A 13,147-nucleotide genomic window follows, 5' to 3' on the forward strand; every position below is an offset into this window, starting at 1 on the left:
TTAATCCAATCTACTGTCCAATCTAGTAACATATCGTACAGTCTATAAGCAAATGTTCTAAACCAGAAGAGCATATAAGCTATTTGCATCCAGGTTTCCAGAGCTATGGCAGGCCAACTGTTTGGATTTAGCAGATTGACATGGATACTCCCAGTCCCTTTACATAACACACATTTCTAACTTTGTTTAGCAGAAAGGGAGCTGGAGGAGAGCATTGTTTCAGATATATCACCCCATTAACCTGCAGCTATTTTGGAACATTATGTAATAAGCAATGAGATTCTAATAGAAGAGCATTATAAGCACTGTGTCCTGCTGTTTGTTAGCAGTTTGGGGTTCCGGTGTCTGTGCAGGCCACACCAGCTGTGCAATGGATGCAGCCACTAATAATCAGGCATAGGTACTGTGCCATATCTCGTTTCCCTGCTTTCCATACTCAGATGAGTAAATAAAGGCAAAATTGTTATTTTACGAGTGACATCGTGTTGGTGGTACCGGAGGGCTGTGTTCCTGTTGAAAATTCAATATAGTAATTAGCTGATGCAAAAATACTTGCAATCTTTAAACATCAGAAATCAGTTGACTTTATTTCACGCTGCACTTTTCAGCGCATACTCTTTCCGCATTTGAAAAGAACAGAACAATGAATAAAGAATCCCTGCGGCCTCTGCTATTGTCTCTGGGATTTACAGATGGGGTTCTTTGTTTTCAGTTTGGCTAATGTATAGAAATAATGAGATTAAACAGCAAGTTACAAGCATTTGGGGGAACATTGGCATTCTGATGAATCACCAAATGGTTGATTGTATTATTAATCTTATAAACTATTCCTGACAGATACAGTCATTATGCAGTATAGACAGTTTGATCATGTGCTTTTTATATGCATACATTTTAGAGACCAAACACAATACCTAGCTACATACAAGCTGATCTGGTTGCTTTCTGGAGACACCTATTTCACCCACATTTCCGCACGTAGTGTGTACTTATACCGCTTACTGGCTGCTACATGAGAGCAAAATGAGCAGGCCAAGCATCACTAGTGATAATCTTGTGGTGAAATGATAATCCATTCTTCAGTTCCAGTAATAAAAGCCAGGACAGTAGCGGGGACTTTCCAAGATGCTGGGAAACCATGCAACCAGTTTAAAGCTTACTGTATTTACCTATTAAAAACGGTTTTCTTATCTATTTTATGTCATGGTAATTGGCACTGAGCTTTCTTTTTCTACAAAACAATTTTGCTTAGCACTGTCTGCACCTAGCCTGCCCACGTAATATAATATGAACACAGTTTAGGAAAATTGGCCAATCTTTCTTTCAAAACCAATTAGCTGCCTGTGGGGTTTCAGCTTATGCTGAAAAATTAAACTCATTAGGATTTGTGTGTGGCCACTTATCTTCAGGGCTGAGCGAGACCGAATCAGGAAAAAGAATCAGTGTCCACAATGCTGCACAGGTTTCAGCCATTTTGCTGCGTGTGGTGAATCAGCACAATGTGCTTGCCATGCTGAGGTGGTGGGCGAGACATGGCGTTTCCGCTCTTGGCCTTCATATTATGAGTTCTGTGTAATGTATGACTGGTATACTTGTATGAGTTTAATGGTATTAGCAACTTTTTATTTTTGATCAAAGTCGGCTTAAGTGTATTTTCATTGTGAATTCAGGAAGACATCAGGGCCCTTATGCAATCCAGTTTTTCTTTTTCATTTACTACTAGGAGATAATGTTTTATCTTGTGTTTGAATCATTTTTTAGCACTCTACCTCTGACAAAGTACTAAAAAGTGCTGTCAAAATTATTATTGTTATTAAGTATTTTCTTACTTGTTGGTGGCCTAAAAGGCATTTTATTGAGAAAGGTGTGAAAATATCACCTAGGAGAAAAAAATAAGGAGAAAAGATGACTTGAATAAGGGCCCAGGTCTGTTTTCCAAGCAAAATTTTAGAATGAGTGGCATCCTTCAATACTTATTGTTAATGACGTGTTATTCTGTAACTTTCTGAATTCGTTTGTAATGATTCTATGCTTATTGGCCATGAATCGTTGTTTTTATTTACAGGAATTTCCTGCTGTGTCCATGGAATACACAAATGCTCTATGTATCCTCTTATATGAGTACTGTATACAGAGTATTAAGGCCCATATACACGTCGGATTTTTCTGAACGACGGGTCGTTTGAACGTTCCGTCGTTCAGTCGTTCGCACGTCAAATCCGACGTGTGTACAGACTATCGTTCGGGTGATAAGACTGGTTTCCAGCGATCCGCCAGGCGCATCGCTGGAAACCAGTCTTATCACGCGAACGATAGTCCATACACACGTCTGATTCCGCGTGCGAACGACTGAACGACGGGACGTTCAAACGACCCGTCGTTCAGAAAAATCCGACGTGTGTATGGGCCTTAACTGTTACCTGCCATGCCATTGTCTATAAAGTATAATTCTAAAACAGAGTAGCTTTACAGGAAAACCCACAAAACCACAGCTCTTCTAGTAGAAAATTCAGGGGTCAAGTGCCAGTTTACCTGCAGGGGAACAACTCAGTGGTGCTTAATGGGGGGGGGGGGGTAGAGAAACCGACCAGTCACACCTGACACAGTACTGTCTTACATCATTGGCGAAGTGGAAGGTGCTTCATAAATTACAGATGTCATCGCAAGCTAGGAATATTATCCTGTGCTATTTTAAGTACCTTATTAATAATTCTGCCATTTACATGTTACTCGAAAGACATTTCTCCTTGTAAGTGATGCAGTTGTTAGGAGGTAAAAAAATAGTAAACGGGATTATTTGGGCCCGATCCGCATTGTTGTGACAGTACTATGCAGCAGTAACTCTTCACAACGAAGGTTATCAGTATATTAACAAAAATGCAATTAGTTACTTTCCTACAAGCATTTCATATTGTTACATTTATTGCATGCATAGCGCATACATGGGCTAAATGGTGGTAGAGGTCCCCATTACTGTTGTTGCATCTCAGTCCTGATTGCCTTTTCTCAGAGAAGACCTTCTGTGCCCTGCCGTTACACATATTGTGCCATATTGTTGGGAGTCTAGTCTCTCATGACAGTGATGGGGCAGAAATAATCCTAAGTAGATGCTTAGAGCTGCTATCAGTTCACTTTAAGTTAATGGTTAAACGTTTATTGAACATGTTGCAAAATCTCAGAACAATAGAAAGGGGAGGAATTGTAGAGTATCAGCAGCTCTATAGCATAATAATCTATTTATCGGTACAACACTAGTGGTTTACTCCATTCTAGAAACATTTCTGCTGAATTCTAATTGAGATAGAATGGGCAGCATGGTAGAGAGTCAATCCCTGTCCATATCGGGTCATTATAAACCAGTGTATGGCTGGCATTATTCTCAGAGAGGCATCTGCATGTCTGTGGGTACTGTAATTATATCTTCTCAATGAGTGGACGATTATCAGGAAAAAAAAACTGTAGAGGAAAACACAGTACCTAATCATTAACAAAACAATTGTTTCCTACAGTGTGTTTACTTACTGGAAAATGCCTAATGATATTACTTCTAATGATTTATAGAAGAAGAGATAACAGTAGCTATCTATCTTTCTTACTGCAGAAACACTCGCTGAGCCCTCCCTCCAGGCCACGCAGATGAAATTAAAGAGAGCTCGATTGGCAGATGATCTCAATGAAAAGATTGCGCAAAGACCTGGGCCGTTGGAACTTGTTGAAAAGAACATACTTCCCGTTGACTCAAGTGTCAAGGAAGCCATTATAGGCATGTATTTAAATAAAATGCTGAACTTACAGCTGAAATGAACCTCCAATGGGCAGTCTAAAACACTTGAAAAGCACATTGAAAAAATAAAATAGTTTACACTATACAGTGCAGTCTCTGTTATCCGACAGCGATGGGGATCAGCTGATGCCGGATAAGTGTGCTTTCTTTTAATGATGATAAACTGTAAAGTCAGTACATCACAATGTGATGTTTAGTTTATAACAACATCAATAAAATGACAAACAAGGGGATGACAATTTTTATGGGCAGAATCCGTGTCTAGAAAGCAGCATGCATCACCAGGTTGTAATTGATCTTACTGTTACATCAGTAGCCTGGCACCATAACTGCATGTAATGTTCCTGGTAATGTAGCTCCTCACAAAGCCTGTCCCCTGCAGCTCTGGCGTGACATATCTGCTAGTTGGAAATGTCGCTTGGTGCTAAATGTCTGAGTTGTAGATGTTCTCACAACGTTAATGAGATAATCGCAGACTAATTACTTGGACACCAAGGTATTTTCACTTTCTGTTTAGTCTATACATACGTTCATGAAGCTATAATTCTTTAAAGATTGATGGGAAGTAATATTCAGTTATAGATATTGTATTGAGTTATAGATATTCTGATGACATTATAGATTTTTCACTTCCAAAAATAAAATATGTATTCAATTTTATCAATCACAATATTAAAATAAGAACTTTTGAATCCAGATGATACAATTCATTGGTTAACTTAAATAGAACCCGAGCCAGTCATAGAAAAAAAAAGCACACTACCTGATTTGGGGGGAGGTGCTGTATAGTGCCTATTAACGCCACTTCATGTGTCCTGTTTTCTCTTAGTTTCATTTTGTTTAGGAAAAATAAATGGCAGAGAAACAGCTCTGTCCTTTTTTCTGAGAGCACAGAGTACTGAGTAGTGGAAGTGGCGGGTAGAGGCAGGGAATTGGCGGGAAGAGCCAGTGAGATGGCTCTGAGTGGTGGGGAAGGGGAGTTACGCATGAATTCCTCTCCTGCAAGGCATGTCCCTTTCCAATTAGTCTCAGAGGCACTACATTTTTGTCTCTAGATAAATCTCTTGCACTGTATTTGGCCTGATGAAGTGGGTTTGACTCACGAAACGCGTTGCCTGTGCATAATTAAACTTCTTATGTGTATGTATGTGTCATTATTGCGTTAAAATACCTCTCCCTTCATTATTTTAGCTGTTTTTAACAGTTTTATTTATCATTGGGCAACTCTTCCCCCTCTTTGTCCTCTCCTGAAATGGATGCTGTTTCCCCATTATTCTACCGACAAGCTGCTATGACAGATGAATAAGACCCTTTGTTTATTCAGCCCAGTCAACCACCAGTATTAAAATAAAAGTTAATCTAGCTGAAATGTCACCCTGGCATGATGCCAGAACCTTAGATCTTGCTTGGAAGTTTTCTGTACTTGTTTTGTATAGAAAAGTCCTTTGGGCAACAGGCTTTCAAAATTTGTTTTGCCCTTCATTTAACGTAATCTAGCTCCAATGCTCTCATTCAGACTCTGGCTCCATGTCAGTTAGTGTACAGTACAGAAATTGTGGTGCACGACTTTGAACTTTCAGCTGAAGCTTGTTCTATAGAGGTTTATGTATTTAAATATGTGCAGTAGTGAAGGTCCTAGGGGTGCCCTCTATAACCACTACAATCCGTGTCAACTAAAAATGTTACTAACATTTGTTACTATTTCCCTTTTGACAGTTCAGACCTTCCCAGAGAATACAGACGCTTTCTCGTTTGATGAAGACAGTAGTGATGCTGTGTCACCAGAACAGCCAGCAAGCCAAGAATCTCAGGGATCTGCAGCTTCTCCTGGAGAGGCCAAAGTCAGTGAGGCCCCTTCCCCCATATCCATATCCAACACTAACTTTCAGGTATGGTGTGTGCAGTATTTATCTGACTGGTCTCCAAAAAATGAATGTTTATAACAGATCACAATGGTCCCATTTTATTTCTGTGTGCCCCGTAAACAGTATCTCAGCTGCTGCACTGCAGATTTTACGTTGCTAGTTATAATTTGCGCTTATACCCTATTAAGAGCATCTACAATATGACCCAGGCTACCAATGGGAGAAGATGGCGCAAGCAAAACTTTCTGAGCTTGTCTTGTTGACTGGACCCAGTGGAAAAACTCATTAACCAACACTCGCACCCTACTTGCAACAATTTAGTCATGACCACTAATTTGTAAGTAATGGGGGAGACCCAGTGAGAAACTCTTTCCATGCCACCAACCTACTTGGTTCAGTAAGGGTAGCCAAAGTGAGCACCCTGCCTGAAGCTCAGGGGTCGAGGGCAAGAGTCCTGGTGTGCAATTTTAGAGTGTAATGGATAGTGTTTTCCACTTTGTCCATTTTTTTCTTACAAATTAGTGGTCACAACCAAATTGCCGTGAACAAGAAGCACTGTTGACCTATAAGGTTTCCCACTGTGCCACCTTAACTAGACTAGCACCAAACTTTCTATCTCCTTTCTGGGTATATTTAGATACAGACTTTTTGTGAGAATACACAATTAATTTTTTTTGCAAAAGTAGGAGTTCTTCACTATTTGAAGTTGTAAATTTAGTCAATGAGCTAAATACAATTAAGCCCCATCTACACGATGGGACATTGCAGCGATCCGGCGGCTCGATTAGCCGCCGGATCGCCTCTTCCGCGTGCCCGCCGCGTCGCCGCGCGTGCGCCGGCATCAATAACCGCTCGATTCCCGCTCGTCGCCGCGCCGCTTATCTTCCGTTCGATTCCCTGCCATTGTCCCCTAGCGGGGAGCGAGCAGGGAAGCGGCGGAAGCAAGATCCGCCCTGTCGGATCTTATCAATCGAGCCGCATCAGCGGCTCGATTGATAAGGAGCATCGCGGCCGCATCTACGCGTGTAGATGCGGCTTTAGATCACAGACCTGTCTCAGCCTTCTGTTTAAAGGGACTCCGAGCTCATCTAAAAAATAAAAGTTGTACTCACCAGGGGCTTTCTCCAGCCCAGTGCTGGTCGGGAGGTCCCACGCCGGCGTCCTGGCTCCTCTCCTTCTCCCCGCTCCGGAATGGCTGACAGGCCGCAGCCCGGGCGACACTCTCCCGAGTGTCGGGCTGCTCCTTCCGCATATGACGCGGATTACGTCACACACCGGCCGCCTCGCGTCATCACGGCGTGACGTGATGACGCGAGGCGGCCGGCGTGTGACGTAATCCGCGTCATATGCGGAAGGAGCAGCCCGACACTCGGGAGAGTGTCGCCCGGGCTGCGGCCTGTCAGCCATTCCGGAGCGGGGAGAAGGAGAGGAGCCAGGACGCCGGCGTAGGAACCTCCCGACCAGCACTGGGCTGGAGAAAGCCCCTGGTGAGTATAACTTTTATTTTTTAGATGAGCTCGGAGTCACTTTAAGCCGCATCTACACGAGTAGATGCGGCCGCGATGCTCCTTATCAATCGAGCCGCTGATGCGGCTCGATTGATAAGATCCGACAGGACGGATCTCCGCACCGCCGATTCCCTGCTCGCTCCCCGCGAGGGGACAATGGCAGGGAATCGAGCGGAAGATAAGCGGCGCCGGTGGGGACGAGTAGGGAATCGAATTCAGCGCGGCGAGCGGGGATGCGGCGGGCACGCGGAAGAGGCGATCCGGCGGCTAATCAAGCCGCCGGATCGCTACAACCTCTCCCCGTGTAGACGGGGCTTTAGACATTTACCCGCTTTTCATTGTTCTGCTTTATCAGCCGTCTCATAGTATTAAGCTATGTACACTCATAAAATTCTGTCCCCCTGATGCTCATTTCTCAATCATTCGAGTTCCAGTTTAGAGAACAAGCAATATACACACATGCTGCTCGGGTATAGTTATGCATAGTGTCCTGATTGGTGAAGAGGGGAGGAGGGATGACAGATGGCAAGTGATCCAATGGCATCCTGCTGCATGGGATACCTTAGAACCCAAAGCACTTTTATGTTAAGGCTGGTGCACACCATGCACTTTTCACTTCAGATCCTATTTCCAGTTGAAAAAAAAGATCAGCCAAAAATTGTACAGCCTACTGAATGCGTGTGACCAGTTCCAGCTCAAAATCAATCTCTTTCTTGATCGGAAGCAGATTGGACGTGTTGGAATTTTTGTAAACTACTGGCCATCATTCATATTTATGTCCTTTCAGTCCAATGAACGGAATTTGAAAAATTACATATGTGTGTATGTTAGCATTCTTCTATAGCTGATCTATGTCAGATCTGTATATCGATCTGATCGCTTGCTCGAATAGGATCTGAAATAATAATTGCATGGTGTGTAAGAGAATTCATCGTAGGGAGTGAAGAAGACAGATGTATGTAAAATCAGGGTCAGCTGAATAGCATAATGGTTAAGGGCCTGTTTCCACTACACGCAGATTGGATGCAGAATGGATGCAGAAAAACTGACTCTAATGGAATAGTGGAAACAGGCCCTAAGGCTGTTGTCTTTGATTCGAGCCTTCGACCAGGGTTCGATTCCCGGCTCCAGCCAGGATGTAAAGCAGTACCTAATCATCCTGGTCACCCATGTAGCACTCGTAAGTGGCTGCTGCACTGTAGCGATTTGAGAATGATGGGAGGAAACTGCGATATAAATGTTCTGTGTCTTGTCTAAGAGATCAATGCCTTGTACATGGTTGGATTATCTTATGCTGGATGGGGTTTACGTTCATAGCAAAAATAATGTAAGCTGCCATCTAGACAGGTTCTCTTTCTCCATACATAAGGCATCATTTAAGCTTCTGTCTCCCCATCTCCAGCTAGACTACAAGTGTTGGAAGTGCATGGCTTGTTCTGCTCTGATATTACAGACACCAGAGTGCTAGAAAAACTCCAGACACATTAATAAGTATACAAATCCAAATACCAATACTTATAAGGATATACAAAGAGTTCCAGAAAGGAGCATAGATTGAAAGAGGAAGCTTACCATTCATAACTTCATAAACAGTTGACCTTAATTTTTCCCTGGAAAGATTGAGCCTTTTTATTGCTTTTAGGAACGAGGACGTCATAAGTGCCACAACTCAGCTCATTTATAATGTCTGTTAATTGTCAGACGGTTGTACGTTAGCAGACCCTCAGCAAGTTATTTCATCCAAGCTCCCTCTGCTTGCTATGGCTTAGTACTCAAAACGGTTCTCAGCTATTGTTCTTTGTAAGGTGAAACAAGAGTGTACTTTACTGTTGATAGACAACATGTAGCCATGATGTCATCATTCTGAGCCCACGATAAAGGACTGCTTGTAGGTGTTATCGAGAGAAGGATCAAGCCTAAACGAGGCCCAAAGCAGCTAAGTAGCTTTGGGTAACCATGTTCGTCTTTTTAATAAGCAAAGGTGTGAGTGGAGTCAAAGCAGGTGGCATCTTGGCCCCTTGACATCCAATAGGTCCCAGACACCAGCTTAAATTGCCTTGTGGATGATCCTGCTCTGGCGTGCTCACCTGATTACCCCTAAGGGCCCATTCACACTTGTGTTTGCAAAACGCCGGCGTTTTTTGCAGGCGTGATTTTTTTCGTTATTTCACATGGAAAAATCACTGAACACTGCTGCGATTTTTCCGCGACTGCATTTAGCGATTCTATAGCACTGGATCGCGATCGCTGGGAAATCGCCTGAAAATGGTGCAGGCGACGCGTTTGTGTTTCGCGATTTGTGGCAATTAGTGCAAATCGCCCAAGTAAGAAGGGGCCCATAGGGTTTTATTACACTAGCGCTTTTAAAACGCGCTAGCGTTTGATCGTTTTGCCGGAATCGCGGCAAAACACTCTAGTGTGAACGGGCCCTCAAAATGAGATCACTGGTGGTGAAGATCTGTTTATATGGTGTGTTTTCTTTAGGCGAATTCACGTGAGATAAAACTGGAAGTATTACCTGATCACCTGATCGTTATGCAAGTCGTCAATTGACCTGTCATGATCATGTGGCACTTGTGTTTCCTGTGTAGGAGTGAACAAAAATGACACATGATTAATTTGTAAGTTTGATTAGCTAGTTGAGACCACGTCATCGCTTCTTCATGTCTTTGCCCTGTCTGATTTGATTTATAGGAGAAATTGTGAAAGAGAAACCTCTACTCTCTATTAGGGATGCTCAATGAGATGCGAATAAATCAGAGTTGATGCAGGATTATGCTGCTTTCAAATGGTTTCAGATTATGCTGCTCACCAAAGTGGATTTTGATTAGTCAATTTCAACTTGCATTTATGTGCATACAGAATGTACCTTATTTTTCGCCGTATAAGACGCACTTTTTCTCCCCAAAAAATAGGGGGGGAAAGTCCCTGCGTCTTATACGGCAAAGGCAGGGAATTCCCGACTTAGAAACGCCCGCCGATACGGACCGCGACCCGCCGCCACGTCGGGAATTCCCTGCCTGAGTATGTAAGCTGTGGCTGCAGATGACGTATGCCTCTGACCGCTCCCCATGCCTGTAATGTGTCCGGCGTGTGTAACATGCCCGCTCCCGCTGTGTTCCTTATCTCTGCGTGCCCCCGCGAGTGACTAATATGCCCGCTCCCGCCTGCCTTATCTCCCTCCCCATGTCTTGGCTGCCCCCCCCCCCCCCCCCGGGTGTTAATCTGCAACGGGCTTACCTCTCCGCCATGCCCGCGAGGATAGGAGACCTCCTTCACAGCCGCATATCTCGCTCTAGTGATCGGCATGTGATATTGACGCAATCACCACATGCCGATCACTAGAGCGAGATGCGCGGCTGTGAAGGAGATCTCCAATCCTCGCGGGCATGGAGGAGAGGTAAGCCCGCTGCAGATTAACACCCGGGGGGGCCAGCCAAGACATGGGGAGGGAGATAAGGCAGGCAGGAGCGGGCATATTAGTCACTCGCGGGGGCACGCAGAGATAAGGAACACAGCGGGAGGGGGCGTTCAACACACTCAGCCGGACACATAACAGGCATGGGGGAGAGGGCAGAGGCATACGTCAGGTGCAGCCACATGAGGGACACAGAGGACACGGCAGCCATGGGGGACACAGAGGACACATGGGGGACACAGAAGACACATGGGGGACACAGAGGACACATGGGGGACACAGGCACATGGGGCAGGCACGAGGGACTCATGAGGCATGCATAGGTGACACAGAGGACACATGGGGACACAGGCACATGGGGCAGGCATGAGGGACACAGAGGACACATGGGACATGCATGGTTGCCACAGAGGACACATGGGACAGGTATGGGGGACACAGACAACACATAGGGCAAGCATATAGGGCAGGCATGGGTGACACAGGGCACATGGAGCATGTATGAGGGACACACAGATGACACATGGGGTTTGCATGGGTGACACATGGGGCAGGTATGGGGGACACAGAGGACACATAGGGCAAGCATGGGGGACACACAGGGCAGGCATGGGTGACACATGGGGCATGTATGAGGGACACAGAGGACACATGGGGCAGGTATTGGGGACACAGAGGACACATGGGGAGACAATGGGGCACAGGAAGACAACATTTGAGGGGTAACATGTACAAGACTCTCCTGGAATATGGACGCACCAGGTTTAGTATATATTTTCTCTGTTTTTTGCCCTCTAAACCTGGGTGCGTCTTATATTCCGGAGCGTCTTATACGTCGCGAAATACGGGTATGTAAGCCTGCTCAACTTGAAATCATTTGCATCTTATTGACCATCCTTAAAGAGAACCTGTACTGAGTAAAAATATTTAAAATAAACACATGAGGTAACTTCAAATGAACATAACAGAGTTACCTTGCCATCAGTTCCTCTCAGAAGCTCACCATTTTCTTCTGACAATAATCCCATCCAGTTCTGACAATATTTTGTCAGATCTGAAATATATCAGTTGCTGTCAGTAAAATATCAGTTGCTGACAGTTATAACTGAGAGAAAAACGGATGTACCAGGTAATGTTCATGTTTCCCTATGGCTCAAGTGGGCGATGTTACAGTTTAACTGTGTGCTGACCAGAAAGCTGTTATGGGGTAATGGCTATTTTCAAAATGGAGGACGGAAAATTCCCTTGATCATAGTGAACAAATAGGACGCGGGACAGGAGAAAGACACTGAGGAGTAGACTACATGGAAGGTAAGTATGACTTGTGTATGCTTATTTTGACCTTTATTTTCAGTACAGGTTTTCTTTAAGGTGCGTACACATGCATGACAGCAGCCAATAACTGGTCCGTCGGCACCTCCCTCTGGGTAAGTTTTCAGCAGACTGTAGTGCGTGTGTACGACGGACCAGTTATTGGCTGCTGTCGTGCATGTGTACGCACCTTTACTCTCTAATAACAGTCCTAATTCAGCCAAAAATCAACCTTACCTACTCCAGTGTGTATATTGGCCAGTGAAATGAATCATTTAGAAAGCGTAAGGTCTACTGCATGTGTCTAGGAAATTGATTGTAATCATTACATGCTAAACCACACCTATCGTGCATACACCATTATGTTTTGTTAACAGCTATTTATTTACCTAAGGTGTTCTGTGTTCACCACAAGAGATTGTCCAAGGTGCCAGGCAACAGAATATTTGTATGGCATCCAGATTACCTCTATTATAAAGGCTCATACACATGTGCATCTATTCCGCTTAAAGCAGTAGGATCAGCCATACTATGCCAGGGGAAAAAAACACATATATTAGTAGATAAATACTTGATCTACTTACATAACACATGTATTATACTGTCCACGTTTTGATTTCAGTGAATGTTATATAGTAAATGATGAGAATTCTGTTCCTGGTGGGGGCCATGTCTTTTGCCCACAGTTAAGGCTAACTTGTGATGTCATTTCTGCCCTTTACTTTTTTTATTGTCTCCTCCAATCGCTGAGTCGTCTCAGCCTTGCTTGTAAACACAAGTGAGTAAGGGATTAGGTTTCAGATAAGCAGCTGGCAGGGAAATAAAGGGAAGAGGAGGAATAGATTATAGATAAAAAAAAAAGAACCCCCAGCATGCAATTCTTTGGCACGACTACTAAAGGGCCAGTGCTCCTTAAGTATGTGATAACTCCAGATCATAACAGCAGAAAAAGTTTTGAATGCAGGATTAGCATCTTTATCACTTAAAGAGACACTGAAGCGAAAAATATATATATGATATAATGAATTGGTTGTGTACTATGAATAATTACTAGAAGATTAGCAGCAAAGAAAATATTCTCATATTTTTATTTTGAGGTATATAGTGTTTTTTCTAACATTGCATCATTCTCTAATATGTGCAGATTACACAACACTCAGCATTCAAAATGATTATTTCAGAGCAGTCTGTGAACTAATGACCTCTCCTCTGCCAGAGGAAAAGTAAATAGTTAACTAACAGTTGATATAATAAAAGTCAG

The 13,147-nt window shown here is 43.7% G+C and overlaps 1 protein-coding gene across 11 annotated transcripts in view; it reads left to right on the top strand.

The window, feature by feature from the left end:
- MRTFB (myocardin related transcription factor B) overlaps positions 1-13,147 on the top strand; it is a 422,849-nt gene that overhangs the window by 340,279 nt on the left and 69,423 nt on the right. For all 11 annotated transcript variants that reach the window (XM_068244719.1, XM_068244722.1, XM_068244721.1 and 8 more), the window contains 2 exons: positions 3,602-3,763; positions 5,501-5,673. In XM_068244719.1, coding sequence (XP_068100820.1) covers positions 3,602-3,763; positions 5,501-5,673 — 335 coding nt within the window. The remainder of the gene's footprint in view (positions 1-3,601; positions 3,764-5,500; positions 5,674-13,147) is intronic.

Source organism: Hyperolius riggenbachi, chromosome 7, assembly GCF_040937935.1.
Source record: "Hyperolius riggenbachi isolate aHypRig1 chromosome 7, aHypRig1.pri, whole genome shotgun sequence".
Classification (NCBI taxonomy): domain Eukaryota; kingdom Metazoa; phylum Chordata; class Amphibia; order Anura; family Hyperoliidae; genus Hyperolius; species Hyperolius riggenbachi.